Below are 27047 nucleotides of genomic sequence, written 5' to 3'. Positions count from 1 at the left end.
AGAGAGTCTACAACGGGACGTGGAGGAACATCTGTATCCCCAGCTTCGTAGATCGTCTCCTCCTCAGCGGGACGTGGCAGCGACGCCTCCTCGATCCCATCGTTATCCTCCTCCCCATCCTCTCGTCCTTCGGAGGAAGAATCCGAGACGAGCACAGGATCGTCGACACCCACGTTCTCGGTCTCTCTCTCTCAAACCAGAGTGTCGCCTATCTCGAGGCCGTCCTTTCCAGGAAACCCCTTCAGATTCTCATTCTCTGGGCGCTCGTCAAAACCGCTTCCCACCGGGGACTTGACATGCTCGGTAGGGATAGACGTGACATCAACAAGTGGCTCCTCTGACGGCTCCTCAACAACTTCGAGCGAGGTAACGAGCCGAGAAGCCGTCTCTGGCCCGATCAAATTTACGTTCGACCCATAGGGATCGAATGACGTTCTGAACCGGTCCTCGGCGAAACGAGAAGGAAGGACCAGCGGAGAAAGTGTAAGGTCACTATCGGACAGCGGCTCTACTCGGAGTTTCATAACCTCCGCCTCGTAAAGTTTCTCCTGCTCAGCGAAGACATCGATCATTTCTTGGGGGATCTCCGTCCCACTCGCCTTTATAACCTCGAGGCACTTCTTCGTTCCCGAAGCTTGACCATACAGGTTCTTCGCCTTCTCAAAAGCCTCCAGACGAGTAAAATGGTCGCGCACGCGATCAAAACGGCGACTTGCCTTCTCAGCCATAGCAGCCTCGACTCTTTCCCTCTCACGAGTAACCTCCAAACCCCGGGAGTCCCTCAAGCGTTGCCTCTCTCTGATTAGTTTGTCTACCGCGGCATCTCTCTCTTCGACTAGCTCGGTCTTCTCCTTCTCCAGGTTCGCAGCCGTTTGCTCCAAATGACTTTTCTCTCGAACGAGCTCTTTCCTCGCCGCGCTGGAAGACTTAAGCTTGCCCTCCAGTTCTTCGAACTTTACTCGAAGAATCTCTTTCTCCTCTGCGGCCTTCTCGTTGGCCTTCTTATGCTCCGCCCTTACTCTCTCGATGACCTTCAACCTCGTCTGGGCAAGCTTCTCCGAAGATCCCAACTGGATCATCGTCTGTTTCAGAGCACTATCGTATTTTTCAACGAGAAAGTTCATACTCCCGTCACTCTGCAAAAACGACAAACACAGACCACGTGAGACGAGTAAACCCGACGAATCGAATAATGAGATAAAGTATGAAGGGTAGCGCAGTTACCCGAGCTCTCGAAGAAGCAGCGTCTATGTATTCATTCCTAAAGTAAAGGTCGTCCAACTGTGGCATCTCCTTCGTCCCACCACGAATTTGGCGCGTCAGCTCCGCGCACCTAAGAGGATTAAGGATTAGGGGGGTCGTCTCGTTGTAGGAAAACTCGACGCGATCGGGGAACTCGATCTTCTTCCTCCTCGCAGTAGAACCCTCTGAACGAGACCCTTTCCTCGCAGACGGATCAGGAATAGATCTCTCACCCGTAACAGGATCACTGCCCCGCGCTGAGACCTCTCTCTCCTCAGGAGGGTTTTCAAGAGAAACGTCTTCTCCCGCGAAAACTTCGACGAGGCCCGTCTCCGCATCAGAAGGACGCGGCTCTGCCTCGACGGACTTCTTCTTCTTCTTCTTCTTTCTGGGACGATCTTCAGGCGCCGCTTCGGAACGATCAGACTCGACAGAACCCCTTGAAGCGCCTTCTCGTCCGACTGCCGGCGCCTCGCCGCGATCAATGGAGGAAGTAGCCCCTTCGTAAGGTCTCTTCCTTCCTCTCTCTCCCTTCCTTGCTTCCAAACCCTCGGAGGTTTCGTCGAGAGAAGCGATCTCTTCAAGAGGAAGCTCTTCGGCTGCTTTCCTCCTGGGTTTCTTGCTCTTCTTCTTCTTTTTAGGACTTGAGGCAGGAGGCTCTGCCCCAACGTCTTTGTCGACTAAACCGGGAGCTCCTTCCTTGGAAGCTCGGCCAGCGTCAGAACTGGTCGACCCTTGCACATCGGCAGGAATCGACTTCTTCGAAAGCAATTGAAGCTTCCCCTTCAGCAGTGCACTCAAATCCGGCACTCCGTCCATCTTCCTAGCTTCGTCCAGAAGTTCCTGCTGTTTCCGAGTAAAAAGGGACAGACGCGACTTACGGGGCCCGAGCACAACAGGAAGCCTCGATTCCCAATCAGCTGTAAAAGAAAGGAAGAGAGACTAAGTTGTTGATAGAACTTCTCGGAGAAAGATCGATGAACTCACCTCTAGCAATCCGAGCTTCTTGGCGTCTTATCCACTCTCGACTAAGATCAGGCCAACGAAGATGACTGTGAGCCGCGATCGCCTGAGCACTCTCGAAGAACTTCTCCGGGTATGCGATCGTATTCGGGTGACGAACTGCAACAACAAGAAACACGCCGTTAGGATACTCGAATAAGGCATGATGACAACAAACACTATCTACCAAGCGTTTTGTTCCATAGGACGCGGTAGTCGTCCCCAGGTGGCTCCGAGAAGGCATGCTCGTCAGATTTGACGTAAAAATATGAGCGCTGCCAGTCCTTCGTTTTGTTCGGGTGCCCTGACAAGACGTTGTAGCTCGAGCGCATCTTCACTGAGAATATCCCATGTGGCTCCGCCTTCGTAAAAGTTAACTCTTCGAATACTCTCACACTCATCGAAACATCTATCTCCGCTGCCATCACCATTAGCATAACCGCGATGCGCAGCGACCCGTTAAGCAACTGACAGATGGCGATGTCCCGACGGAATGCGTACGACGTGATCAGTCGGGGAATTGGAAACCAGAGCTTCGTATGGTCTCCAAAATAAGACTCATAGACACACTGATAGCCAATCGGAGGCGACCAAGGACGCTGTCCCTTGGAAGGAATGATGTATGTAACGCCGACACCTCCACTTCGCCTCAATAAATCCCTCACCGTCTTGTGGGAGGAGCAAGAATCGAAGACATTCCCCCACGACTGAGCCCGCGGGTCACGAAGCAATTCGGACGGGAGTGGGCCGAGTTCTTCGAAGATCCCACCAGGATGATAGATCGTGGGTCGGCAGTCTATCTGGTCGAAAGGAATCTCCCGACTAGCTCGTCTCAAAGATCTTGAGGCTTGGCTAGACGCTCCAGAGCCGCTACCGCTCACGTCACTGCTACCGGCTACAACGCAATCCGCGCGTTCGTCACGGATCATCTTATGAGCATCAGCGACCAAAAGGCGTTGAGATAGGGTCATATTGTCTAAATCCCGAAGAGCGTCGCGATGAATCAAGTCGAAATCATCCAGCGGGCTGTCAGCTACCCGTTCATCTCTGGTCGGACTCGGAGAATCTGCGACGCCCTTCCCTTTTTCTTCTCGCGACAAACGACCTCTCAGAGGCATGATCCTGGATTTAGGGGACGACTACAACTGCCAGACGATACCGACAAGCCTGTGTGAGGAGAAACGTACCTAGAGAGAGAAAGTAAAAGTAGAGAGAAGGGAGAGAAAGCGGGATACCTGAACTTGCAGAGAAGAATGACGAAAGCGAAAGGGAGGAGCCTATTTATAGCCAAAACAAGGGCACATCCTCCGAAGCGCAATCATTAGGTCTACAGAAACCTAAATGGGCCTCAAAGGCCGCCTAAATACCCAAAGGCTTACTCGCGACGGTTCGGTTTCTCGTTCAAACCGATCTCTAATCGAGATGCCAGACCGAAATTAATCCCCGATTTCGGTCTAAACCGGTTTTCTAACGTAAACCGATGAGATAAGCTTGAGCTCTTATATCGGAGTAATTCGCCTACCGAGTAAAACGTGCCTCCGTGACAAAAACCTCGGCGAGCAAAGCAGATCATGAAGAAGTACTACTCTAAGCGACTAGAAACGTCAATAAAGCGGCATGCGACTAAACACGCTAGGACCTGATATACGAACGAACCTGACCCACAAATTCACTGAGATCGCTACGCCGCTCACAAGTGAACTGGGGGGGGGACTTATTGTAGGAGATGGATTACATCCCTCCACAAGGCCCATCGAATAACAGGCCCTAGCCCGGCAAGCTTGACCAGTTTAGTCGGCTTAAGCGGCTAAAGGTGTCGGCTCGATCCCAGAGTACTTTTAGCCGATCAGCTAAGCCGACTAAATACGCTCGGCTTATAGAGAACAGTGCCAAGGCCCGCATACTCGGCCTTTAACGACAGGGCCCAAAGGACGACACGATTAGGGCATCACGGACGGTTACACTATAAGAGGTGATGAGGAGACAACGAAAAGGAGGAATTTTGGACAACACACACAGAAGCGGATAGATCTAGGGTTTCCTAATCATCTCTTTGATCATGTTGCTTAAACCTTTGATCTTGTCTCCTTATTTCCCGTCAATCTTGTAACCTCTTGTTTGATTCTAATAAAAGCGTCTTTAGTCACCCCATTCCTACGTTCATTATTCTAATCAACCGAATCCTGCATAAACACCACGCATTGCATAGCTCCAGAGATGGACTGGCAGTTAGATTCTGGCATCTGTAACTTTTTGGCTTTTGCTAATAATTTTGAAAACAAATTGTTTTCCATAGTTCTAAAATCTATTCTTTCTCACAACTTCATACTCACGTATTAAAATGGATCAAATGTATCCTATCTATACTACTACCACTAACTTCTATCAAATGTATCCTCTTTATACTATTACCACTAACTTCTATCAAATGAATCAAACAAACCCTGTTCAACTTATTAAATTAATAAATATACGAACCGGTAGCGCCGGAATACCCATAGTATTTATACAAAACTTTAGATTATGAAATTACTTTGGTATGTTTGAATATAAGTATCTTATTTTTGTTGTGTTCTCAAGATCAAACAATAGTTTAGTTGTGTCTCTTATAGATAAACATTTATTAAACATATTTTTGTATTATACATATATAAGTAAGAATATATATATATATATATATATCAAAAAATTCCTCCCCGCGTACTTCCTTATTTTTTCCCGCATTTTCAAAAAATTGTTAGGCTCGGGTGCGCCGCACGCGTAGCGCCTAGCGAGTTTGCGAACAAGGGATATAAAAAAACAATATAAGATGACTAGCGTGCTTTATTATGCTAGTCTCACCTCTTCGAATTGGAATTTACAGAGAAGCATATAATTCTCTTCTGGAAGTAACGGCGTTAGGAGAGGACTCACTTGGTGATAACCGGACCGGGGCCTGGTCAACCTGCTTTGCATGTCTACCTCTTGGAGTTGTCTTTGGACTGATTTTTGGACTGTTCTCCAGCTATTATACTATACTGATTATTGCTCTTGTTGTAGGTCTCTTGTGACTTATTTTGTTTTGATCTATTAGGATTAATTGTTGTTATTAGTAGAATTTTCCTTAGCGAAGCTTTAATTATAGCCTTAGTGTTTGATTAAACCTTCTTACCTATAAATTCTTTTTTTTTTTTGGATTTTCTAAGCCTTCTGCTTAGTCAACTTTCTTAGATGTAATAGCTTTTGAGTCTTTAAAACTATTTGTATCTCTTTTGTCATTATTATTAATAATGAAAATTCACATTTTTTTAACATTAGTGAGTTTTTTATAAGTTTTTCATCAATGAAAATAAGAGATTTTTTTAGCATTTGTGAAAGATTCTTGCAACACCGTCACATTGTTTTAGTGGCTGATAGTGTTTAGTTGTTAAAATATATTTTTAGAATCTTTCACCAATGATGACATATCAATATTTTTCAAGCTTCCTTTTCTAGTATGCAGTGATAAATGTTTCAAAAGGGCTGAAACATTTCCAAACCTTCCTACTCACTTATAGGGATTGAAAAGACTCTAGAATATGTGATGTTTTTTTTTTCTGGTAAGAGATGGAAAGTGAAAAGCATGCCGTTTTTCGGCCATGTTTAATGCTTGATCTAAGACCTCTTTAGGTACAAGTGGACATCATGCAAAGGTCCAAAAATTTCTAACATCAGGTCATTGCCACACGCCAAATGTACTTTCTGGTTTGATTCCTTGATGTTATTCAACCTATTATAATTAGTAAATAATATTCACCTTTTTATATTTTATGTATTATAAATATTTATAATTGATTACATCGTAAAAGAAGTAAAATTAAATTAAAATAATGACAAGATAGTTTAACGGGTTTAAGACTTTACAAGGATTAAGATTTGTCTATTATAATAATTTGATAGGCTGTCTCTTTTGGATTTAAATGTCAGTGGTTAAAAGCCTATCATTGTTATTACTATGGTATATAGTCTCAATTATTCAGTTACAAAATTGAAAATTCTTATTCAACATCATCATATCATTTGGCTTCTACTGTAATTTCCACCCTGTTATTTTTTAATTAGAGTAATTTTAGTTTATCTCTTATACATAGTTTATATTGAATAATAAAATTTAAAGTTTCTGAAAGATAATTTTAGCAAATAACATTGTTTTATACTATATATTATTTTATCCTATAAAAAGTTGTTTTACATAAATCTTCAACCGTTTTTGAGTATTATTTATTTCCAAATAATTTATCCTAATAAAGTGAATACATATTGTTATTTAGTCATTAAATATGTAGTGACCTGAATTTCTCTATGGCAAAGGTTGAGAAACTTATAATGAAGCAATGTTAAGTATCACATATAAAAACAAAGTTTAAGTATTCTTTCTAGTTTATATTTCATTATACAAGTTTTTTTGTTAGATCACACCAAAAATTCAATTTATTTTCTACAAACATAAATTTTGAGAATCACATAAATTATAGATTTTATTATCTTTTTACATTAATCAGCCAATGAAAATAATATGGTATACTCCAAATGATTAGGAAACATCAAATTAAGTAAAAGTCTGATAATAGATGAAACAATATTTTAAAATGAAAAAAACATATAATGGAATGGAAGAAGTAACATTTTGAAATCCTACTATTGGTTATAGATGATTGTTTTCCAAAAAAATAAATTATCAATATAAAATTATATTTTGAGTGGTGTACATAATAATTAATGTTCTTTAACAATTTTGGATTTCGTGGTCAATATTTTGGAACTGAATTTTGTGGGACCCACTATATTTATTGAAAAATAGTGGACCTTATTCCATATTTTAAACCGTTAGATTGACATTGCACAACACACACAAAAATGATCGCACGGTTGAAAAATTATGTTCGTTTACATGCTCAACGCGTGTCAAAACATGCTTGAGAATATTACAGAACATTACAAAGTTTTAAAACCACCTTATAACTACTTCATGATTATTACATGATGACTTGTAATGACTGTTTTACCCTTGGACCATCAAATAAATATCTATTAACTCATGACTCTTCACATCATCTCCTATTTATAAACTCTTAATATTTTACCCTTAGCTTCAACCAACTTTCGTCTTTCTTAATTTCATCATCAAGCTTGAATTTCAATCTCATTTATCGTTAGTTTCTTCATGTTCTTGACCAACTAATTGTCTTTTTTAAAGTCTAGTGTAATTTTATTTTTCATTTGTGTTCTTTACCTCTTCATAATCATCTTATGGAGTTCCAATCAGTGATAAAAATGCATTACCCGTATCTTGCATCTGTTATCTTTGATGACAATTTCTCTTTAAAAGATGTTCATCCATCTCTTACGGATGATGCTTCATGTGTCCAAAACGTGCATCATAAACCTTTCCATGCTAAACTCGATAAGTCACATGTACCATCGATCATAAACCCTGATCTTTGTCATAAAAATCTTACATTGAATATCTCAAACACAACTTTCGATCATATTCCAAATCTAAACATTTCTCCTCGTCACTATGATATGCAGCCACACATATTCGATACAGTTTCAAAAGATATCTATAATGGTATCACTCCCTCTCCATGTACTGAAGCTTTTGAGGCATATCTTCGTGGCATATCCAACGACCAAGATCTCTTCGACATGGCATGTAACACATCATCACAACATGTTGAACCCAATGATGTACCCAACATTTCACATGTCCCACGCGACAATACTATGTGGGAAAATAATCAAAATCAAGGGATAATCTTTGGGACAGAGTCGATCTTCAATCTAGCCATGGTTGACTCTTATCTATATGGTGCGCCTAAACCAATAGGTATATTGGGCGCAAATGAAGATACCATCATGAATCAACGTCACAATAATCAAATAATGATCAAAGTCGATCAGATCAAGAAGAGCAAGAGATTTCAGATGAGGAGAGGATCTAAACTGACGAGAAAAGCAAGCATAATAAAAGGTCAATGGACTTCCGATGAAGATAGGTAAATTCAACATTTTTAGAATTTTCATAAAGTAATTTGCTTATATGGTATGGTTATTATTCTTTTTGAAAATTAAGTACATAATTTTTTTGAGGATTCTACATAAATATAGGTTGTTGATGCAATTAGTGGTGCTTCATGGGACAAAAAGGTGGTCTCAGATCGCTAAGATGCTTCAAGGACGTGTTGGAAAACAATGCAGAGAAAGGTGGCATAACCATCTTCGTCCTGATATCAAGGTTTTTAATTTCTTACTTTGTTTTTAATATTTATACATATATACATATATGAAATATGTAGTATTGCATATGTATATGTGGTTGTGTGTGTAATAACAGTTACATAAGAGTGCATATATCGTTATATGTCTAGTCTTCCATGCATGACACAATTTTATGTGTTCATTATGCCATTCAAATTGACATCGTATCATAACTCTTTTATGCATATATAAACATCTATGGTTGTATTCGTCTTATATGGTTGTTATCGTTGAATATTCAATTGAATATGTCTTAGTTTGATTATTTTTTCGTTTTGTTCAAATTCATATGTGATATATTACCAAACTTCTGAAAGAATTGAACAAACTTTTTCATATTTGTCAACATGTAAACGGTTTTAACTCATGCATGAACTTTAATTTTTTGTTCGCATATACATATATGTCTGCAACTTAATTTTAACAAATTTTGTCTTGTTGTTAGGGACAATAGTTACAACTGGCAAGCATTCAAACTAAAGTTATTTTCACTTAGATTCTCTAACAACAATGTACCAATTATAAAAAAGAAATATATAAAAGAATATGTTATATATTACAGAAAGATGGTTGGAGTGAAGAAGAAGATAGGATATTGATTGAAGCTCACAAGGAGATTGGTAACAGATGGGCTGAGATTGCTCGAAAACTCCCTGGACGCACTGAAAATACAATCAAGAATCATTGGAATGCGACTAAACGCAAACAACACTCGAGGAAGTCTAAGGGGAAAGATGAAGTTTCCCTTGCACTCGGCAGCAACACTCTTCAGAACTATATTAGATCTGTTACCTATAACGATGATACTCTCATGACCGCAACCTCTAACTCAAATGGAAACAATGGTCGAAGAAACGTGAGAGGTAAAGGTAAAAATGTAATTGTTGATGCCTCAGACTACAACAAGAAAAACGATGAGAATGAGTGTAAGTACATCGTTGATGGTGTGATGAACTTGGATTTGGAGAAGTCTACCATTTGTGTGTCAAGGTCAACGTCTGCATCTGGTTCTACGTCTGGGTCAGGGAGTGGTGTAACCATGGAGGTTGATGAACCGATGGAAGACAGTTGGATGCTGATGCATGGGTGTGATGAAGTTATGATGAACGAGATTGCTTTGCTGGAGATGATTGCTCGTGGCCATGTTTAACCGTTATTATCTAAGCTATTTGAACTTGTTTTTTATCTATCTATTTGAACTAAATTTGGTATTTTAATGGAAGAAGTGGACATGTAATATATATTTCGGGTTTAATGAATGCTTTGTTTGCTCTCTGGTTTTTTTTTTTATCGCTGAGTAATTTTATTATAGTGTTCAAGTCAACCGACTTGTGATGGAAAAACAAACGAGTTCAAAACAGAGTAGAGTACATAAAGATAAAAACATCAGTAGATGCCTTATGATAAAAGAAAAATCATCCTAATGAGGATAAAAAGAAGGGTCTGCCCCAACCTCCTTACACCATGAGCCTGCATGGGATAAAGATGTATATTAAGCCTGAAAATTTCTCGAGAAAAGCCACGGAGTACCACCACTTGCTAGATAAGATTGATAATAGCAATCCCTCTGGAAACCAAAAACACTTAACATAGATCAAATTGTTCATTGATCGCAAGATTCTTAAATACCAAGTGAAAGGTTGGAAAACCAGAGACTCGGGAAGAGCTTCCCACATAGTGGCATATGATATTCAATGATTACTCTTTAAACCCGGAAGCCGTGAAGCGCCTCTGGTTTATTAGTTTCATTTTAAGAAAAATCTTTTTAAACAAAGAAGAGAATCTTTATAGATAGGCAGAAAATTATATGTTTTGACCAAGAAAAAAAAAATATAAATCTAAGCTATAAATAGAAAAATATATGAATCTGTGGGCCTCGTAGATATTTTTCCCTTTCGAGAAGTTTTATTTATGATTTTAAAAAATACGAAACGACGGCGTTTCACAACAAAGAATCCGGGGGTCCCACACCTGTCACTCTCTCCCACTCTGCAGTGCTTCGACTTCTCGTGGCTCACCGCCATCGGATGCTTCTGTGACTTATACGAATCGCATAGCTTCAAAGTTTCAATTTGACTTCTCCTTCACACAATTCACGAACACTGTAGAGGAAAAAGACATAGTTTCCTTACATTACGTAAGTATTACGAATATCTGAAGTTCTTCGGAATCGGATTCTTACCTCTTGAATTGCAATCCTTTACAGGTGAATCTATCAATTGGATCCATTGGGTTTTCGGATCCGAAGATCCGAATACTCAAAGAGGGATCATCTGTTTAATCTTGATTCTTTGGAAGGGTGAAGAATGAACCCCGAGATAGCCAGCTTCGATTACTGGTTTAATTGGAGAGTGCTTCTCTGTGCGGTATGGGTGTTGACTCCGATGGTTGTTGCTCTCTTCGTTATATGGAAGTACGAAGATAGTTCGGTTGAAACTCAGCGAGAAGACGTTAATGACGTTGGTGATAGTGAAGATAATGTTGTTCTATGCGTTGATGATGCTTGGAGACCTTGTTTTGAAAAGATCCATCCGGGTTGGTTGCTGGGTTTCCGGATCCTCGCCTTGTGCTTTCTTCTGGCCACCAACATTGCTAGGCGTACTCTTCGTGGGTGGCGTATCTACTACTATTACACTCAGTAAGATCTTGATAATCTATCATTTTCTGTCTGAAAGATGTTACATTTTAGGCTTTGTTTGAGTTCAGTGATGCTCTGAGACGCTAAGTAGGTTTCTGTCTTGTTAAAGGTTTGAAATTTATGAGATGATGTTTGTTTCTGTTTTGATTTGGTATCTTATTGTGCTCTGGTTATGTGACAGGTGGACTTACACGTTGATAGCAATCTACTTTGGGGTATATTTTGATCTCCATGTTGTGGATATGTTATGTTTTCGTAATGAAATGGTGATGATGAATGCGTTTTTTTTTTTTAGTTTATCTCATCACATGTGTGTTCTGTAGATGGGATCAGTGCTTTCAGTTTACGGGTGTTTTCAACACAAGAAGCAACTGAGAACGAGACTAACGGCTGGGCAAGTAGGAAACGATGCAGAGAGTGGGTTACGTTTGCCTCTTAATGGGGAGAAAATGGTTTTGCTTGAGAAGAGTAAGGCTTCTGGTTCAAAGACACTACGGTCCTCTGTCCATCTCTTCCAGATTATATTTCAGGTTGGCATAGAATAACATTTCTGACTATAGCATAGTGTTACACGATCACTGATGTTGTTTTGGCATTTGTGCGTTTTGGGTTTGTTGGGAAAATAGATGAGTGCTGGAGCAGCTGTGCTTACAGACAGTATTTACTGGACCGTGATTTTCCCGTTCCTGTCTTTGCAAGACTATGAGATGGGTTTTGTAAGTTCCGCACCATTTCCTCCAGAGTTGTGCATATGCCACTTTCTATGTTGCATAAGATCTTGTACTATACTTCAACTCCCTTCAGAACTCATTATCAACTTTTCTACTGCAAATTGTGTGTTTTCAGATGACTGTGAATTTGCATACGAGCAACCTCTTTTTGCTGGTTTGTGACACAATTCTTAACCGTCTGGTAATAACTCTTTTCTTCTTTCTCTTCTGTATTTAAGATGTTACCAAAGCGTTTTCTTTACATTGTAGTATCAACCTGAGGTTTTCTTTATGGGTGTTACTCGCAGAGGTTTCCCTTGTTCAGGTTCGCTTACTTCATCTTGTGGACAGGAATTTTCGTTATTTTCCAATGGACTCTCCATCTTTTTGTCTCTGTTGGGTAATAACTCTTCCCTTGTCCTTTTTTTTTCTGTCATCTTATATTTGATCTGTCTTACCTTTTGATTCCTCGATTGATCTAGGTGGCCATATCCATTTCTCGACCTGTCACTTCCAATGGCTCCAGTGTGGTAAGCCTTCAAAACATTTTACATTCTAGATCAATCAGCATCCGTTGGTTACATAAAGAAGAAGATCGAAAACATTTTTCTATATCAAAATGATTCATTCACTAGAATGATTTTGCCTATCACCATAGTAATTTTTAATTCTTTGCAACTGCAGGTATTTGTTGGTAGCACTCCTGCATCTTCCTTCTTATGGCCTCTATGCACTATTCGTCAGAATCAAATACAAACTGAAGAGTTTTGCGTCGTAAGAACCAATCCTCATTTCATTTTAAAGGGTTTCAACAATGAATGTGAACATAAGTTTATTATTATACCCATGTCTAAAAACCTCAGAACAGATGAATATAATCGCCACAGTTTTTAAAGCATCCCAAATAGTTTTGTTGATAGATAAAGCTTGTATTTACTGATCCAAATCGGTATCATGAAAGAGACTTTCTATCCACTGATTCAACACAATGGCCAGAGGTTGTTGCCTCATCCAATAGATCAAGTGTCAAGAAACCTAGAGAAGTATGAAAGAGTTTCTTGTATTCATAAGGTCAATGACCCAAGGTATATATACATACGGGTAAACCTAGTTCTAGAGTATTTTTACATAATCGTACAATAGGAATATTTACTTAACCGTCAGATACAGATATATTCTCCGTATATATCCGTAATAACCCTCCTCAAGTTGGAGAGTGGAGATCAAGAACTCCCAACTTGGGTAGAAAATCATCAAACTCTTTACGCCCAAGAGGTTTAGTAAAAATGTCAGCAAGCTGGTCATGGGTAGAGACATGTTTAGTAGCAATGAAACCTTTGACAATCTCATCTCGAATAAAGTGACAATCATTCTCTACATGCTTCGTACGCTCATGAAAAACTGGATTAGCTGCTAAGTAGATGGCAGACTTGCTGTCACAATGCAATGGAATAGGAGAGTGAAACTTGATGCCGAAAGATTGAAGCAAGTTACGAAGCCCCATGAGCTCTTGAACGGTATATGACATTGCGCGATATTCAGCTTCACAACTCAAACGAGAAACACAATCTTGTTTCTGAGTCTTCCATGAAATAGGTGAGCCTCCCAATGTAATGAACCAACTAGTAAGCGACCTTCTAGAAGTGGGGCAACTAGACCAATCAGAATCACACCAGGCTTCTACGGTAAGATCAGTATGTGCTCGAAGTAGAATGCCCTGTCCTGGATTTCCTTTTAAATAACGTACCACCCTTAGAGCTGCTTCCTAATGAGCGAGTTTGAGTTTCTGCATAAACTGAGCAAGAGTATGTACAGAGTAAGAAAGATCAGGACGAGTAACAGACAAATAGACAAGTCGACTTGTTGGTCGACGATAAGCCCCCACATTGGGAAAATCTGGTCCTTTGTCTAAAGACAAACGATGGTTCTGTTCGACTGGAAAGGCAACTGGTTTTGCAGCGAGGAGACATGTTTCTTCAATAATGCCCAAAGCGTATTTCCGTTGACAAAGATAGATGCCAGTAGGATTACGGGCAAGTTCAATACCAAGAAAATACTTTGAAACGCCCAAATCTTTCATATGGAAACACTGATTCATGTAAGCTTTAAAGGAGTCTTTCATATGGAAACACTCAAAGCCTCTTATCAATCTGACCAAAAGCTTCCTCTTTTGAGCATTTACCCTCAATCTTAACAGTTCGGTACATCTTCAACATTTCGCTTTGAGCTAACAAAAGATCTAACGGCCGGTTTCGATATATACCGCAAGATGGAAATCCATACGACTCGATTACAACAAGTACACTCGAAACAAAGCATGGGAGTGTCATGGAGGAATATAATCTCAGCCGTGAATTTTTTCGAGGATAGTAACAAAAAGTTACCAAAACATATCTTTACAACCTACCCCTTTATGATATACCTATTTACAAATTAAGCTCAACCTTTGTGAATAAATATCAGATTATCCCTATAAGTTTCTAATTTTTTCTAATACGCCCCAAAGCTTTTAACGGGAACCTGATAACTGCGCGACGTCGTATATGAAGCTTGCCTTATACTACAAGGGTCAAAAAGGAACTTTGACTCCACTGAATTTGAATTCGCTCTCTCTCTCTCTCTAGCTTTCTTCATTTCTCTCGGATCGTTGCTCTTCAAGTCTACTCTCGCACAGGTTAGACTCGATCGATTCTCTCAGCGTTTCTCGATTGTATTTGCTCAATTCGTGATCGGTTTCAGTAGAGCCATTGCTAGCTCCGAGTCTCCGACTAGCCACTATCTCTGAGATTTCGCTAATCTGTTTTTATGTTTGAGTTCCGGCGAGCGATTAGAGCTCAATCAGTTTTCGATTAGGATCTTAGCAGATTCTCGATTTGAATTTGTGGATGGTGATGGACTAGTAATGTTAATGTTTACGAAGTAACCGATCTATGTAAATATGATGATTACTTGACGATTCTGAACATCACGCTGTTGAAAAAATCTGCAGATCGCCATGGATACACACACGCTGAAATCCGTCTCCGATTTGCCTCCAAATTTCCGCTCAGCTTTTACTTTCAGGTGATGAGATTCAAGGAATGTTCACGATGATGATGATTTGATTATCCACACACCGTTTTTGAAACTTTCCTTCTTCTTTTTTTGTGTTGCTTGTGGTGATGGTTTGTGTTCAGATACTTCAACTCGCTGCAGAGCGAGTGTTTTCCGCTTTGCTTTCACTCCGATATCAACATGGTTATCTCAGCCCCCACGGGAAGTGGTAAAACCGCGCTTTTTGAGCTATGCATCTTGAGGCTACTCTCCAAGTCTATCTCTAGCGATGGAAGGTTTCTCCATGCTAAAGGAGCTCTTAAAACAGTAAGCTTATGACGTGCATTAGACTTTTCTAAATGTTTGATGCCTTTGTTTTTTGCACTAATAATTGGAGTGCTGCTACTTTTGGTGTCGAGGTTTACATATCTCCGGCCAAGGCTTTAGTACAGGAGAAGCTCCGTGATTGGAATCAGAAGTTTAATTCATGGGGAATCAGTTGTTTGGAGCTGACTGGTGATAACGAAACCTACAGCTCAAAGAATATACAAGACGCGGATATTATCTTGACCACACCTGAGGTTAGATATGAACTTCTCTTTCTTGGCTGTGTTTACTAGTCTGGAATTTGATTACTGTTTCTGATTACTTGCATTGAGATAAAGTACACAAAGTACCTGCTTGTATCTCCTCCTAGTGTTTGATATAGTTTACGTTTTTTCCCCTGCAGAAATTTGATGCAGTGAGTCGTTACCGCGTTAGCAGTGGAGGCTTAGGTTTTTTCAGTGATATAGCACTTGTTCTCATTGATGAAGTTCACCTTCTGAATGATCCACGAGGAGCTGCTTTGGAGGCGATAGTCAGTAGAATAAAGATTCTTTCTAGCAATCATGAACTAAGGTTAAGTACTTTAGCTTCCGTGCGTCTTCTGGCTGTCTCAGCTACAATCCCAAACATTGAGGATCTAGGTAAAATGTAGCTCACAGTTCAGTAGATTGTACGACTATTTTTCTTTTGCTTTGTTAACTTTCTTCAAGAAGCTAAAGTGGTAAATACTTATCCAAATTACTGCAGCGGAATGGCTCAAGGTTCCCACTGCAGGTATTAAGAGGTAATTTATGGATTGATTTTCAGAGAAATACTGCCATTTTGTCGTAAAATATTTTAATTTCTTCAGTGTTTCCCTTCCCATGTTGTATAGGTTTGGCGAAGAAATGAGACCTGTTAAGTTGACAACTAAAGTTTTTGGTACTTACCGCACTCAAAACTTACTATCTTGCCTTTCTTTTTTGGTTTAATGTTAAGATGCTCGTGTTGATGAATTTGGTTTTCTGTCTATGACTTTCATGTTTTCATGAATTTAAGTAAATGGTTTTGTGCAGGATATGCTGCTGCCAAGAACGATTTCCTCTTTGAAAAGGTATACAGTTTCTCAATCTTTATTTTCGTTAGTCTTTTCCCCTCTTGTCTCTTCAGTGAATACAGAAACTAAGTCAAGTCTTGTTTCCTTGCTTTCATTTTCTCATACCCAGCGCCTCCAAAACTATATATATGGTAAGATGCTATTTTCATGATATTCGTAGCTATTGCTTAGGTTGTAACTTACGAGACTCTCTTGAGGAAATCCATGAATTTGCAGACATGTTAATGCAATACTCAAAAGGAAAATCTGCCTTAGTTTTCTGCTCGACAAGAAAGGGCGCTCAGGAGGCTGCACAAAAGCTTGCGCAGACTGCAATGACCTATGGCTACTCAAATCCATTTGTTAAAAGCAGAGAACAGCTGGAACGATTAAGGGAGGCTTCGCCAATGTGCAGTGACAAACAAATGCAGTCTTATATTCTCCAAGGCGGTATGTCTGTTTTACTCTTTTAAGCTTGTTGATCGTGCCTTGGCTTCATCATTGTTCTGCAAGCTGATTAGCACCGGAATGCCTCAATTAGTTGGTTATCACAACGGTGGTCTTTGCCAAAAAGACCGCAGCCTGGTAGAAGGGCTCTTCCTTAGTGGAGATATCCAAGTTCTTTGCACGACCAACACTCTTGCTCATGGAATCAATCTGCCTGCACATACAGTCTTCATCAAATCAACTCAACATTTGTACGTCTTGGCGTAGATAGTTCCTTAAAAACTTATCCTGGATTTAAACTAGTTTCCACTGACACGGTTTTCCTCACAGCAATAAGGAAAAAGGTCACTACATGGAATATGATCGTTCCACACTACTACAGGTACTGGAATGTGCTCTAAGTTAGATTGCTAGCTAGAGAAGTAATCTATCTTTTCTAGATGTGTGGCAGAGCTGGTCGGCCTCCATTTGATGACACGGGACTGGTTATTATTATGACTAGAAGAGAGACGGTTAAACACTGCAACTTTTCTCTGTGCCTGAATCTCTAATTTTAATTTTATCTTATGTCTTATGGCTGTGATTTATTAATTGATTGCAGGTCCATCTATATGAGAATCTCTTGAATGGATGCGAGGTTGTTGAATCACAGTACGTATTGGCCAATAAACTTCTGTTTATTTGCTTTTTAAAACATTCTTCAGAATATATATCTTGACTTCAAGAAAATGCCTCATCTTAATTTTGTTTCAGATTGCTGCCATGCTTAATAGAACACCTAACCGCAGAAATAGTTCAACTTACTGTCACTGACGTTACACGGGCAATTGAGTGGATGAAGTGCTCATACTTGTACGTCAGAATGAAAAAGGCACGTTCACATGCTATCTCAGTAAATTGTCCAGTAACTTTTTACAATCATATACGGTATAACTAACTTCGAAGTTCGTTTGGACAGAATCCAGAGAACTATGCTATTAAGAAAGGAATTCCTAAAGATCGAGTAGAGAAGCATTTGCAAGGTGCCCTAAGTGACTTTGCCATATTACTCATTTTTTTCTTTTTACGTACTCATTTGTCCTATATCCTATTAGAGCTTTGCCTTCAGAAGATCAATGAGTTGTCAAGCTATCAGATGATATGGACTGACACCGACGGTTTTGTTTTGAAACCAGAAGGTATTGAAATTTATGATTGCATATTACCGATTTCAAAAGTTAAACGTCTCATTGTTTTGTGCAGAGCCCGGAAGGCTGATGACAAAGTACTATCTAAAGTTTGACACAATGAAGTATATTATTAATGCGCCAACGGGCTATAGCTTGGACGAGGCTCTTCAGATTGTATGCCGTGCTGAAGAGATATCTTGTATGTCAAATCTGCTTTGGTACATACCTCTTTTTAAGTGATGAATACACTGACATTGTTTATCTGTAAAATGAAGGGATACAGCTCAGACGCAATGAGAAGAAGACCTTAAATGATGTAAACGCAGATAAAGAAGGGCGGCTCAGATTCCACATCAACGATAATAAAGGAAAGCGGAAAAAACGCATCCAAACCAGAGAAGAGAAACTATTTGTGCTTGCAAATGATTGGTTGACTGGGGATCCTTCAGTCCATGATTTATCCATGACTCAGGTACACTAAGATTGTATTCATGGTTCCACCTAATGACTTTATCACCATCCTTACTTGTTATCTCTGCATCTGAAAGCTGGATCTTTTTGTCTCAGGACGCTAACTCCTTATGCTCGAATGGATCCAGAATAGCTAGATGCATGAAAGAGTACTTTATATATAAAAAGAATTATAAAGGAACGATTAGCTCAACTCTTCTTGCCAAATCACTCTTTCAAAAGCTCTGGGACGACAGTCCATATTTGCTGAAACAATTGCCTGGCATTGGAATGGTTACAGCAAAGGTTCAGTTTCTGTCTGCTCTATATAAGCTCGTACGTTCATTGCACGCACCTTACCTTTTACAGATCCTTCAGTGTTGGTAACTTTTGTCTGTATACATTCTTTTGCTAGGCACTTCATTCGATGGGGGTCAGATCATTTGAAGCTCTTGCTGAAGCTGATCCAAGAAGGATAGAGATTGTTACCGGTCGAAAATATCCTTTTGGAAATCATATCAAGGAATCTCTATCTTCCCTACCTCCAAAAGTAGAAATCAAGGTCGAGGAAGTTGAGTGTCAGAAGCAAGGGGTATCTAAACTAGCAGTCACATTGACTCGACTATCACAACCTCTCGTATCCACAAAACGCCATTATGCTGATATGGTTGGTTGCCTTAACTTTCTGCAGTATAATTCTAACTCTACTGAAAAAACCGTAACCGTATCTCCTCTTCTCTGCACAGTCTTGTGATTTTCTCATGAATAAAAGATAACTAGTAAATGAGCTACTAATCTGTATCCTTTCCTGGTAGATTGTTGGCTCAGAGGAAGAAAACCATATCCACTTTCATGAGAAAATAAGGTAATGAGCACTTGATCAAGTATAATCTATCACGTCTCTTTTTACACATGCATGTAACTGGCAACTAATCATTTTTTTTATGGCAACAGAATGGATGACTTCTCCAGGTATATGCTTACCTGGCCCCTTACTCTTTCATCATTAACCCAATGCAACTCTCTTATCTACGTTTTCATTGAATTTTTTTTTTCCTTATGTCTTTAGTCCCTATAGCGTCACCATACTCGTTGAAAGGCCCCAACAGGCTAAGGTGACTGTGAAGGCTGATCTCATCTTTGAAGAATACAGTTAAGTCTTTTAAATAACACAATTGGTTTTGTAGCAAAACTTGATTATCAAGTAGTCAGTGATACAGTAAAACATAAACTTATCAAGTGTGTGTATTTCCTGGATTTTGATTTGTAGTTGGTATTGATCTCCATGAAACACTTCTACTGAAGAAGGCAACCAACAACAAAGTAAATTACAAAAGCGAAAACAGGCTGCCACACTATTATCCTCCCATGGTGGATGTCTGCGTAGTAGATGATGACAGCCCAGTAAAATCTGGACCTCCAAACCGAAAGGATCAAAAAGATGATATGTGAGTCCATTAACTTTGCTTTCTTGCACAGAAAGTGTCTTTACTATAATCGTCTTTCATGAATACAAGTCTCTTCTCAATTTTCTTCTACAGGCCTAGTTTCAAGCTCATAGATGAAGACTCAGAAGAAGGTTCGATGCTCGATGCAACTTTACATCAGTCACAAGTTATTTATTGACCACTTAGCAACCCAAAATTCTTTGCAGAGAAAGAGCCTTATGTGACGATGGAAGAAGACGACTGCGTCATTCTCAACGAACATACAGTCTTCGACCACATACGTCAAAAAGCAAAGTGTTTCCCATCATTGGGCACTTTGAATCCAACCTCTCCGGCATCAGGGAGGTCAACTCTGAAAAGGAAGAGCTTAGTGAAGAATTCTCATGAACTTGATCCTCTATTTCAGTATGATTCTGTGTTTCGCTCACCCACAAATACTAAAGACATCAAACAAACTGCACAGAAAATCACAACCCCGGTTTATGCAAGCAATGGTGAGTAAATCTTTCATTCGTTCTAAAGTTTATTTTCTGTTTATACACTTTTTCTTAAACTCTACATTTTACTGATAAAGGGAAAACAGAGAGACCATTCTCAGATGAAACAGTATTCAACTACATAAGGAAAAGGTCCAAGAACTCTCCCATACTCGCCACATCAACAATTGAGGATCATATAACCATCTCTTCTCAAGAACGAAGAAACACAAAGACAAGTCCCTATACATCATACGGGTCATTGCCTAGTGTTTCTGCTAAAATACCAAGCATCAAATCTGACGCATCTGCAGAAATGCTGTCGTTTGATATCTCAATGGCAAATAGTAGCAACACCAACTTAGAGGAGAAGAAGAAAGGATCCTGCTCCCAACTTGCAGGTAAGTCCAATGGTTCTGATCCTTTTCTTGGATTTAAAAGCATCTTCTCTTTTCTGTGACTTTCTCATTTGCATGTCAATACAAAACTGAGTGTTATTGAGTATCTATAGTCTCCTCATGCTGATATGATACTAGTAGTAGGTGATAAAACGGCATTACATTAAAAAGAAACTGAAGAATAACCAAGATAAAAAAGAGTTTTATAGTGCACTGCATCAATTGTTTACGAAATAAAATTAAATGATAACTTTTGAATGCTACAGAGAGCACCTAGTGTCTTTTAAGTTCTCTGATACGTCAGCACAAAAACTCAACTGCTTTCTCTATCCCCTCTGATCTGTAAGGTGAAATGCTATGGTTGATTCCATCTTGAGTTGTGCCCAATAAGTCATTCTCAATGCACTCATACATTAATTTGCAGACTTTATTAACCACAAGACCAATATCTCTGGTCTCACCCCTCATCTTCTTTAACTCATCAGAGCTATACTCATCAAAAGACACGTTTAGAATCTCTGATAGTGTCTCAATATTACCTGTGAGTTGCTGCTGCTGATTTTCAAACAGATTCTTCTTTATCTCTCTATCTTCATCGCTCATCTCATCTTTAAACAGCTCTTCTCCAAACATGTAGAAGGCGAAAGGATACGACTTTGAAAGTATTTTTCGTGATCTGAATAATAGGTCGGCTCCGTTTATTGCCCAGTCCATGGTTTTAAACGCTGAATCTTTAGTCTTTAATGTCACCAAGGCTGCCTTCTCACGGACAATCTTTCTAAGTTCGTCCTCTTGCTTCGATGAATCGGTGTGTGATTTGAATTGGTGAAGATAATGTGCGTACCTATCTGAATCCCTTTTGGCTCTCTCCGTTTGCCTCACTTTGTCTTCTTTGTACCTACCACAATCATGACCCGAGATGCTCGTCCAGGTATGTGCACTTCCAGTAGCTCCACCACACAGCCAACAAAAATACTGCCCGCAAATACAAGTCACGAGATTACATCCAACAGTCTTGTGAACAGGTTTGCTGCATTTGGGACACATCCTCGTGTGAATGGTTAACCAGGTAACTGACTCAGACTCATCTTCACACTTCTTGGTCCATAGCTTCCACATCAAACAAGAGCAAGGAGAGTGAGACTCACCAAGACAGTTGAAACAGAACTGATGACCACACGAGCATTCGACCTCACCGCCATCATCAAGAACTTTTCTTATCGCGTTACCGCAGTGCGGTGTGCTTGGACACCACTTGACCAGTTTGTTATCCTCCACGTATGACTCAACGAGGAAACGATCAAACTTCTCAGCTAGTTCCGCACAAACTAGTGTCCTAACAACATCTACATCGCAAATCGCGTTGCACTTATGAGCCATGCACGCGATCCTTTTGCTCTGACCTTCGTTGATCTTGATAGTAAAATGCTCTTTCCAACAATCATTGCAAAAGGAATGACCACACTCCATTCCCGTCATCGCTTGACTTGGTAAATCATCTTCCATGCAGATGTCACAAGCCATCTTCTTCCTCGATTTACTCAAAGAAGGATGATCAAAGACGCTAAGACCAGCACTTTTGAACAAACTGTCTCTGCCTCTCTCGATATAGACAGCAAACAAGTTATCAACGTTCCACTGGTGATGAATAAGAAGTGTCCTAGCTTGGCTCTCCTTGACCGATAAGGACTCCATAACCCTAACCAAAACTTCCTTCTGTGCCGCTACAAGAGATTCCATCGTGATGATTTGGTACGTTGAGTTTTTGGAGGACACGCCTTGCAACTCTGGCTCCTCGTAATAATCCTCCTGATTATGATCGAAGCAATCATAGTCCTCCTCCTCCTGGTAGCTCATATAATCGTCGTCCATCGATCAAAACTATTACAACGATCAAGTTATCGAGAAATAGGAGGCGATCAAGAGGGAAAATATCAAGCAAGGGAGAGAATCTAAACGAAGAACTCGATCGCGCAAATCCTTAAGGTAAGGGTAAGTATTGTGACCTTTATGTACTGTATGAAGTAAATCTACTTTCCTTTTTACTTATTTATGCAAGACTTGGGGATGTTAACAAACTAAAAAAAAAGTTCAGTTGAGATTCTAGTTTATGGATTTATGAATTCTTAAAATATTGATAAAGTTTATTCAAAAAGTGTATTTGTTACTGATTCTTTAATTATAGGTAATTCCAATGTTGGCCGGGACAGAATAGCCTAGTGGTAACACTAGAGTGAACTGGATCCCAAGGCACCTGGGTTCGAGTCCTCTGGAATTCCGGAGACCGCCCGTGACAAAAAAAAAAAAAAAAAAGTCGGGACAGAATAGCCTAGTGGTAACACTAGAGTGAACTGGATCCCAAGGCACCTGGGTTCGAGTCCTCTGGGATTCCGGAGACCGCCCGTGACAAAAAAAAAAAAAAAAAAAAAAAAAGGTAATTCCAATGTTGAGTGTTGTGAGAGTAGATTTTTATTCTTTTATGAGATTTTCAAAAATCTATTTAATAAAAAAAAGTTAAAGAACAAAATGAATATTTTACAGAAATATCTTTTGTAACTTCAATGCAAATTATACTACTAGTGTGGAATCTATGATCATGTTACTCCCTGGAACTCACTCCTCGGCTACTTTGGGAGTGATTTGGACAGAAAGACGATCGCATAAAACATGGTCTAATTGGACGAGGGGATTGATGTGCGGATCAAAGCTAACGATGTCTTTTAGGAGGATGTGAGTGATTGGGAATGGAGGAGCTATGTTTGATCCTATAATGTCCACGGATCTGTCACGCTGGCGTACAAGAAGCACACTTCTGTATCACGCTTTAGTCTTATCTCTAAAGTGTTGGATGAAGACTTCATGATGCGGTCTCCTTTCCAACATTGTTGTTTTCTAAAAATTAGCACAAGTGAATAAAAGAGTATTAAATACTGGTGATTTATGGTCGGCCGAGATTTTTCTTTCTTTATTCTTTCTATTTTTTTTTATTTTTTCTATTTTGGATGATAAAGAATGAATAAAAGCAAAGTTTGGGCAAAAAAATGAATAAAAGGAAAATCTTATATATTTGATTCTTTTAATTTGGACTCAAAACCTTAGTCACGGACACATGGTTATCTATATTATAATAATTCAGTTTTTGCTCTCTCTTCGGCGCGCCACGTCAGCGTTTTGTGGATTCCACTTTTTAAAAAAATAAAAAAAATGTCAAGCACATCGTTCGAACCCGGATTATTGAGATATAAACACTATCATTTATACCACTAAACTAAATGATACTTTGTACATTGATGGCCGAAACTAATATATATTTATGAAGGTCGGAAATCCTTGCTTCTTCGATTTTTTCTGTGAGCCGGGCTTACAAGTGTATTATGAGTTTCATTTTTAAATGAGATTCATCACGTTATATGAAAAAAAAAACAATTATAGTTTTCCCATATTGTAAACTGTCTTTGTTTAACATGAGTTAGGGTTCTTTTCATCATTGTCTTAGACAATACTGAGTTACAGAGTTGCGGCGTGTGTCTGTTCGTAATCTATTTTTTCACCGGTGAACTCTTCATCTCCTCATCTTAAATCGCTTGATCATAAATATTTCTGATTTGTAGTCCTTCTCGAAACCCTATATATATGATTCTCATCTTTGATGAACCCAATTTGCATCTCCACAAAACTCATTGATTCCTCTTAGCTTTAATCAGCTTCTAGAAAATGTCTCTTTCTGCCTCTCCAGTTCCTCAAATCGGCATCCCCGGCATCCGTCACTCAACCTTCAAGTCTCTCCGTCTTGGTCGTAGTAGTCAGAGCATAGCCTCTAACCTCCTCGCTTATGGGATTCCCTGAATTTCAAGAAAGACAGTGAGTTTATGGGAATCACGATTCTCTTCCTTGATGAAAAGGTAAGTTAATCTTCGATTTATCACACTTATTTAATATAATTGTTTTTAATTGATTTCCTGATTCTTTGTTGAATAATATTATTTGCAGATTCCGTGATTCATGGGTTTATTCCCGCCGGACGTGCTAATCATTACATGTCATCTTTGAAAGCCGGTTCCATTGTGAAAATCGATCGTTTTGAGGTTGTTAGGTGGTCAAGCATGTACAAGATAACTGATCATTCATTCCTCATTCATTTCATCTCACCAACTATTAATGATGAAGTCATCACGGGTGCTCCTGAGATCAATTTCCAGTCATAACTAGACTGTTCGACAATTTCCAAGTGATTGCAAACACAAACCTAGAACTCCCAGGTATATTATCATATTGCATCTGAGTTTATATTATGTTTCGATATCATAACTGATATTTAAACTCGCAGATGTGGTTGGGCAAATCCGTTCTGTCCAGGGCTCTGACCTTACCAAAGAAACAACTCGAGTCCTTACCCGTCTCCTCATTGATCCGTAAGAAACAATCAACGCACAATTCTCTTTATATTATTATTTATATTGTGCTAACATTAATAATCAAAAATATTTCCTATTCTGTGTTTGTCTATTTATCTTCCTTACTTATCAAACTAATTTTACACAAACCTTTATTTTACACCTTAAAAGAAACCACAACAACCCAAACAATCAAAACACCAAAAACTAAAATTCCAAAAAAGACGAATCATTAATGATTACCTCTCTTTTTTGTCTAATCTTAGAAGTAAACTTCAAAACAAATATACCAATCCAATCACTTCAACTAAAACTCAACGACACATACATCGAGTCAGCTAAACAAATACAAACTACACGGCCAACTATTTAACAATTTACAAACTTACTTTCGCAACGAAGAAGACGAAGACGACAACCAAAATCAGTAAAATTACCTAAACAAAAAAACAAAATAAATTACGAACTCTGATAAATACTGCTAATGATTTTTGTTTACATATTACCCGTCAAATAAAAGATAAACAAACACATCTACACGAGGAGATATAAGAGACTATCCTGACAGACACAAAGGCAGCAACAACATCTCCACCTGCTCCCTACTCTTGTCTTATAAAAATAACTTACATGTCTAATATCAACATACCAATGCTATTGTCTTCTTATGAGAAATGCATAAATTCGTTTAAAACTCATTAAGGCCCAAATACTCAGAACTGTCACTCATTTTATAGTTATTTCTACAAGTCTTCATGTATTTGTTTTAAAGGTACGGTAAGAGCAACAAGTTTAAAAATAAAATAAAAACATATAACAAACATAATAAGGATAATAAGGATAATAAAAATTATTACTTACCCATAACTTACACAACTAAACTGGAGAAAAAATATCTAGAAACAAAATGTACTCTCAACAACTTTAATATAATTTATGTATTCTCAACACTATAAGAAACAAATTAAAAAGATAAACAAACAATAAGTCCCAGTGACATAGCAAACAACACCACGAACTATATCAATTACATTATTAACACAATTTAGTCATTCATAAGTAGAGAACAATGCATAAACAGTTCATCATCACAACTCTAACCCTATAACAATTAAAAAACTTGATAAACAACTCAAAACGTAAAATTCACAACTACAATAACCCTAACAAGTATTGAGATGAAACAAGAACTTTGTCCATAATTCCGCGCTTACGCGGGGGCAATGCCCCTAGTTAAAACAAAAAGAAGGATGACAAGTTTCATGACATTTGTCGACCAAGCTGAAACTTCAAGAGTTGGTTTCCTCCTGCTCTTCTTTCCCTCCCCCTAGTATGTTTGAACAAAGTATAAGCGGAGATAAACAAAAATATTTTTTCCATTTCCATGATGATTGAACCCACGAATAGCTCTTAATGGGAGATTTGAGTTTCATACTGCACACCAAAGCTTTATTACCTTTCACCAAACTCTGATCTAATGTGTCATATTTACTTATTAATCATTTAATATATACTTATTTTTTTCTTATACTTATGTATTTAATTAATGATGTTTAATAATTAAAAAACAAAAATAATATAAGAACACTTAGAGAAACAAAAATAATATAATGCAGTTAATAACTATTGATATTTATATTAATCTTAGTGTATTAACATAATTATATGTTTATCATTTTTATTTTCCTTATAAGCAAATAAACATTTTAACAGAAAATAATAAATAATCATGCTTGAATGAGAGCTATCACTCATATAACAAATACAGTAGAACCTCTATAAATTAATAATGTTGAGACTTTAAAATTTTATTAATTTATAGAGATATTAATTTACAAAAGTTTACTTATTTAGATTTCTTATTTTAAGATATATTTATTCTTAGATAAAAAAAATATTTGATTTTAGTGTATAGACACTAATTGTTATTTTTTGAAATTTGACATTTATATTAATTTT

General features: G+C 38.6%; 4 protein-coding genes across 7 annotated transcripts; 3 read left to right on the top strand and 1 right to left on the bottom strand.

Moving 5' to 3' along the window:
• Positions 1 to 7314: 7314 nt before the first annotated feature.
• Positions 7315 to 9798, top strand: LOC106379839 (transcription factor MYB118-like). 2 transcript variants are annotated; one of them, XM_022697111.2, is made up of 4 exons: positions 7315 to 7677; positions 7795 to 8261; positions 8374 to 8500; positions 9086 to 9798. In XM_022697111.2, exons 1-4 carry the CDS (start codon positions 7513 to 7515, stop codon positions 9671 to 9673), a joined length of 1347 nt encoding a protein of 448 aa, XP_022552832.2. In that variant the 5' UTR covers positions 7315 to 7512; the 3' UTR covers positions 9674 to 9798. The 2 variants fall into 2 exon arrangements, with proteins under 2 accessions (XP_022552832.2, XP_013675157.2); XM_013819703.3 differs by having other exon boundaries at positions 7315 to 8261.
• Positions 9799 to 10405: 607 nt separating this feature from the next.
• Positions 10406 to 12769, top strand: BNAC02G37080D. Its single transcript, XM_013822107.3, has 9 exons — positions 10406 to 10660; positions 10730 to 11161; positions 11343 to 11376; positions 11485 to 11691; positions 11788 to 11877; positions 12008 to 12073; positions 12180 to 12271; positions 12354 to 12401; positions 12556 to 12769. The coding sequence occupies exons 2-9, from the start codon at positions 10830 to 10832 to the stop codon at positions 12647 to 12649; spliced, it is 963 nt and encodes a 320-aa protein (XP_013677561.2). The 5' UTR covers positions 10406 to 10660; positions 10730 to 10829; the 3' UTR covers positions 12650 to 12769.
• A 1620-nt stretch (positions 12770 to 14389) lies between these two features.
• Positions 14390 to 20912, top strand: LOC106382139 (DExH-box ATP-dependent RNA helicase DExH17). Of its 3 annotated transcripts, none has more exons than XM_048746976.1 (28): positions 14390 to 14545; positions 14861 to 14934; positions 15048 to 15231; positions 15324 to 15485; positions 15635 to 15872; positions 15979 to 16015; positions 16106 to 16152; positions 16287 to 16324; positions 16437 to 16458; positions 16544 to 16756; positions 16848 to 17004; positions 17084 to 17135; positions 17194 to 17265; positions 17355 to 17404; positions 17507 to 17624; positions 17712 to 17775; positions 17848 to 17931; positions 17996 to 18121; positions 18198 to 18394; positions 18490 to 18708; positions 18788 to 19039; positions 19188 to 19237; positions 19327 to 19344; positions 19442 to 19524; positions 19643 to 19820; positions 19914 to 19951; positions 20027 to 20314; positions 20404 to 20912. In XM_048746976.1, the coding sequence occupies exons 2-28, from the start codon at positions 14867 to 14869 to the stop codon at positions 20754 to 20756; spliced, it is 3408 nt and encodes a 1135-aa protein (XP_048602933.1). In that variant the 5' UTR covers positions 14390 to 14545; positions 14861 to 14866; the 3' UTR covers positions 20757 to 20912. The 3 variants fall into 3 exon arrangements, with proteins under 3 accessions (XP_048602933.1, XP_013677559.2, XP_022552831.2); XM_013822105.3 differs by having other exon boundaries at positions 14392 to 14545; positions 20395 to 20879; XM_022697110.2 differs by having other exon boundaries at positions 14468 to 14545; positions 18490 to 18678; positions 20395 to 20879.
• LOC106382140 (probable E3 ubiquitin-protein ligase ARI3) lies at positions 20840 to 25264 on the bottom strand. Its single transcript, XM_013822106.3, has one exon. The coding sequence runs from the start codon at positions 22564 to 22566 to the stop codon at positions 20995 to 20997; it is 1572 nt and encodes a 523-aa protein (XP_013677560.2). The 5' UTR covers positions 22567 to 25264; the 3' UTR covers positions 20840 to 20994.
• Positions 25265 to 27047: the final 1783 nt, after the last annotated feature.

The sequence above is a fragment of the Brassica napus genome, chromosome C2 (genome assembly GCF_020379485.1).
Source record: "Brassica napus cultivar Da-Ae chromosome C2, Da-Ae, whole genome shotgun sequence".
Taxonomy (NCBI): domain Eukaryota; kingdom Viridiplantae; phylum Streptophyta; class Magnoliopsida; order Brassicales; family Brassicaceae; genus Brassica; species Brassica napus.
The sequence above is the reverse complement of the archived record's forward strand: the minus strand, read 5'-3'. Positions and strand labels throughout refer to the sequence as shown.

What these genes read in the sequence shown, in the direction of transcription:
- LOC106379839 (XM_013819703.3), top strand. Translation starts at nt 7,513, where the DNA reads ATGGAGTTCCAATCAGTGATAAAAATGCATTACCCGTATCTTGCATCT. An exon ending in TGGACTTCCGATGAAGATAG is followed by an intron (nt 8,262 to 8,373) that starts GTAAATTCAACA and finishes ACATAAATATAG; the next exon opens with GTTGTTGATGCAATTAGTGG. An exon ending in ATCTTCGTCCTGATATCAAG is followed by an intron (nt 8,501 to 9,085) that starts GTTTTTAATTTC and finishes TATATATTACAG; the next exon opens with AAAGATGGTTGGAGTGAAGA.
- BNAC02G37080D (XM_013822107.3), top strand. Translation starts at nt 10,830, where the DNA reads ATGAACCCCGAGATAGCCAGCTTCGATTACTGGTTTAATTGGAGAGTG. An exon ending in TGATAGCAATCTACTTTGGG is followed by an intron (nt 11,377 to 11,484) that starts GTATATTTTGAT and finishes TGTGTTCTGTAG; the next exon opens with ATGGGATCAGTGCTTTCAGT. An exon ending in ACACAATTCTTAACCGTCTG is followed by an intron (nt 12,074 to 12,179) that starts GTAATAACTCTT and finishes TGTTACTCGCAG; the next exon opens with AGGTTTCCCTTGTTCAGGTT.
- LOC106382139 (XM_013822105.3), top strand. Translation starts at nt 14,867, where the DNA reads ATGGATACACACACGCTGAAATCCGTCTCCGATTTGCCTCCAAATTTC. An exon ending in CCCACTGCAGGTATTAAGAG is followed by an intron (nt 16,016 to 16,105) that starts GTAATTTATGGA and finishes CATGTTGTATAG; the next exon opens with GTTTGGCGAAGAAATGAGAC. An exon ending in GTTGACAACTAAAGTTTTTG is followed by an intron (nt 16,153 to 16,286) that starts GTACTTACCGCA and finishes GGTTTTGTGCAG; the next exon opens with GATATGCTGCTGCCAAGAAC.
- LOC106382140 (XM_013822106.3), bottom strand. Translation starts at nt 22,566, where the DNA reads ATGGACGACGATTATATGAGCTACCAGGAGGAGGAGGACTATGATTGC.